Source organism: Lepidothrix coronata, unplaced genomic scaffold (genome assembly GCF_001604755.1).
Source record: "Lepidothrix coronata isolate B3197 unplaced genomic scaffold, Lepidothrix_coronata-1.0 Scaffold357, whole genome shotgun sequence".
Classification (NCBI taxonomy): Eukaryota; Metazoa; Chordata; class Aves; order Passeriformes; family Pipridae; genus Lepidothrix; species Lepidothrix coronata.
Genome location: NW_016690537.1, coordinates 113,056 through 116,179, shown reverse-complemented (window position 1 = coordinate 116,179; position 3,124 = coordinate 113,056). Strand labels below are relative to the sequence as shown.

General features: G+C 61.2%; 1 protein-coding gene across 2 annotated transcripts in view; it reads right to left on the bottom strand.

The window, feature by feature from the left end:
* Positions 1 to 582: 582 nt before the first annotated feature.
* Positions 583 to 3,124, bottom strand: part of LOC108509374 (acrosin-like) — a 3,173-nt gene continuing 631 nt past the window's right edge. The window contains exons 2-5 of one of the 2 annotated variants that reach the window (XM_017838775.1): positions 2,741 to 2,974; positions 2,288 to 2,553; positions 1,852 to 1,997; positions 583 to 1,096 (exon numbers count right to left, since the gene is read on the bottom strand). In XM_017838775.1, the coding sequence (XP_017694264.1) occupies positions 764 to 1,096; positions 1,852 to 1,997; positions 2,288 to 2,553; positions 2,741 to 2,974 (979 nt within the window). In that variant the 3' untranslated portion in view covers positions 583 to 763. The remainder of the gene's footprint in view (positions 1,097 to 1,851; positions 1,998 to 2,287; positions 2,554 to 2,740; positions 2,975 to 3,124) is intronic. The other variant, XM_017838776.1, reaches the window with a different exon arrangement.

The following is a 3,124-nucleotide window of genomic DNA, read 5'->3' as shown; positions in this document are numbered from 1 at the left end:
CAGGAGTTTGTTTGGCAGCCTGTGGGGTTTGGGTGCAGGGCTCAGTGCCAGCAGCAGCCAGCCAGCAGTCTGTGTGTGGGACTGGTGCTGATGCCCCTTCTCTGCACCTGCAGGGCTCAGCCACCCCCTCTCCTCTCAACTCCTCCCTTGTCTCTGCCCTTGTCTCCTCCCCAAACAGGGGCCAATCCCGCTCACTTCCCCACCATCACTCCTGCCTCCCAGATTGTTGGGTCCTTACCTTACACAGGAGACTGAATTGGGCTGGAAACAAGGTTAATGGGTGTCATAGTTTTGGCCAGAACAGAGAAAACAAGGTGGGGAACAGCAGGTTGGTATTTGTTTGTTTTCATGAGCTTTCCTTGTAAATCATTTTTTTGTCTTATACCTTTTGTGATTAATATTGTTGCTGATACTGTTCATTTTCTTATCTCATCGCAGTTTCCAGTAAACTGTTCTAATCCCAACCCGTAATCTTTGCCTTTTGTGCTTCCAGTTGGATGGTGAGGGGGAGGGAGTGGCAGCGGGGTTTTATTGGGGCTGCTAAACTGGAGAACACCATTCCCAAACCACGACAGTGGGGAATACAAACTACTTTATTTCAAGGATTAAATCGACCTGAGCATCACAGAGGGCTCAGGGGATGAATATGGGCAGCACAGAGCAGCCCTGGGCACTGGGGCTGCCTTTGGCCCTGCAGTCGTGGCCCCAACAGGGAGTGGTTGTAATGCACTGCAGCCAGGGCAGGATCCGCTCACCCTTCTGGTCAAGACGTTTTGTCCCTCAGGAACACCAAGATATCCTCCAGCTTCCCAAGGAATTCCAGCACGGTCTGTTTTGCTAATGAAACGGCTGCAAGCCTGCCCAGTTCCTTGGCTGGAATGGAGGCTGAGGTGGAGTTTGGCTTTGGCGTTGGAGCAGCAGGTTCTGCTGGGCTCAGGCCTGTCTGGACCAGGATCCAGTCGTGGAATTGCTGGGTGGAGGTGAAGATCCCGGGTCGTTTGGCCCCAGCACAGCCTTTTCCCCAGCTGGTCATTCCCACGAGCCAGAAGTAGTCGGCTCTCTTGTCCTTGCAGACCAGGGGACCCCCGCTGTCCCCCTGTGGCAGGAGAGGGGGCTCAGGGTTTGTGGGGGGCTGCTGCAGCAGCAGGGCTGGCTCCTGTCTCCCAGCCCCTGCCAGAGCCACATTCCCAGCACGGGAGGGCTCTGCCTGGGGGCTGGAGCCTCCAGAGCCTCGGCTGGGAGCAGGTTGGGGGCCTGTTAATATTGGGTTCTCTCTCATCCCAGCACAGTGACCAGGGATGTGCAGAGAATGGATGTTCTGGGATCAGATCTGCACCTTGGGGCTGCCAGGAGCACTGGATGGGATTTGTGGTAAGAGTGCCAGGCCTTGGGGACAAGGGGACATGGGACAGGGACCCATGGATGGGGAAGGGGAGGGCAGCCCTGGGATATGGGACATGGGACAGGGCAGCCCTGGGATGGGGGACATGGGACAGGGCAGCCCTGGGATAGGGGACATGGGACAGGGCAGCCCTGGGATATGGGACATGGGACAGGGCAGCCCTGGGATAGGGGACATGGGACAGGGCAGCCCTGGGATATGGGACATGGGACAGGGCAGCTCTGGGATATGGGACATGGGACAGGAACCTTCCTGGGATAGAGGACATGGGACAGGGTAACCCTGGGATAGGGGACATGGGACAGGGCAGCCCTGGGATAGGGAACATGGGACAGGGCAGCCCTGGCAGCGGTGGGGACCCAAGGGGACCCGGGCCCAGCCCGTGCCATGTTTGGGGTCAGGGGGTCCCTGTGCTGGCGGGGGCTGAGGGACTGGTGCCACGCTCCCACCTGGCAGGTGTCGATGCCGCCCCGCGGGTACCCAGCGCACAGGTCGTGGGGGTGCACGGCCCCCCCGTACCAGCGGCTGCTGTTGCAGAGCTGCACATCGATGAGCCGCACCTTGGCCTCCTGCAGCACCAGGCGTGGTCTGAGAGCTGGAGCACAGAGGGCAATGAGCCCCTGCAGCTCGGGGCTTGGTGCCCTGCCCTGGCTGGGGCAGCCTTGGAGCAGCGCTGTCCCGCTGGGGCCCTGCTGTTGGCTCTGGGCCAGGGCCAGGCCCCTCTGTGCCGGGGCTCCTGTCCTGCAGCCTGGCTCTGGCTTTGGCCTCTGCTCTTGGGAAGCCTAGCCTGTGTCTCTGATGCCCAACCTGTGTCCCTGATGCCCAACCCATGTCCCCAGGGTGCCCATCTTGCCCTCAGTGCCCACGTCCCGTTTGGGAACTCACCACTCTCCGCGGTGGGACCCCATCCTGCGATGTAGCAGGTTTTCAGGTCTGACACTCTCAGTGAGGCCTTGGGCACACAGCCCAGCTGGATGTAGTCGCTGCACTCCACGGGCTGGTCCAGCTCCAGCAGGGCGATGTTGTTCCTCTCCGAGCCAGCCTTGTAGTGCTGGTGAATCAGGATCCTCTTGATTTGGTGCACCCTGGCCCCGGGGCCCAGCTCAGACAGATTGGTGGCCCCGACCACCACGTCCCACTTGATGACGTTCCTGGGAGGCAGATTGAGAGAGGGTTGACAGGGAGCAGAGCCACGGGCTGCAGCAGCCCAGCATTTCCCAGCCCTCTGCTTCCCAAGGCTGACAGTGAAGCACAGAGCAGAGAGGGACTAGCACGTGGTGCTGCAGGCTGGGCACCTGCCCGAGCTGTGGGGACATCCCTGTCTCTGCCCCTCCTTACCCGGCCCCGATGAAGCAGCGGGCAGCTGTGAGGACCCACTTGGGGTGGATGAGGGCTCCTGCACACATGTGCCATGTGCCGTTCTTCCAAGTGACCTGGATGCTGGCGATGCCAGGCCAGGCCCCCGGGTGGACACCGGAGCCAGGTGCTGTGTCACTGGAGGATTCCAGGGGTCCGTAGACAGGAGGAACAGAGCTTTGGTCGGAAGCCATGGGCCGGAGCCCGCAGGTCCCTCTGGAAGCACAAAGCCATCACTGCCCTGCCCAGGGGCCGCTCAGGTCCCCTGTTGTCCCCCCACACTGCACTGAGGGGCAGCAGGGCCAGGGACCCTCGAGGGCACGTCTGTGCCCCCGTTCTGCTGGGAACCCCCCCAGTGTTCCCGAG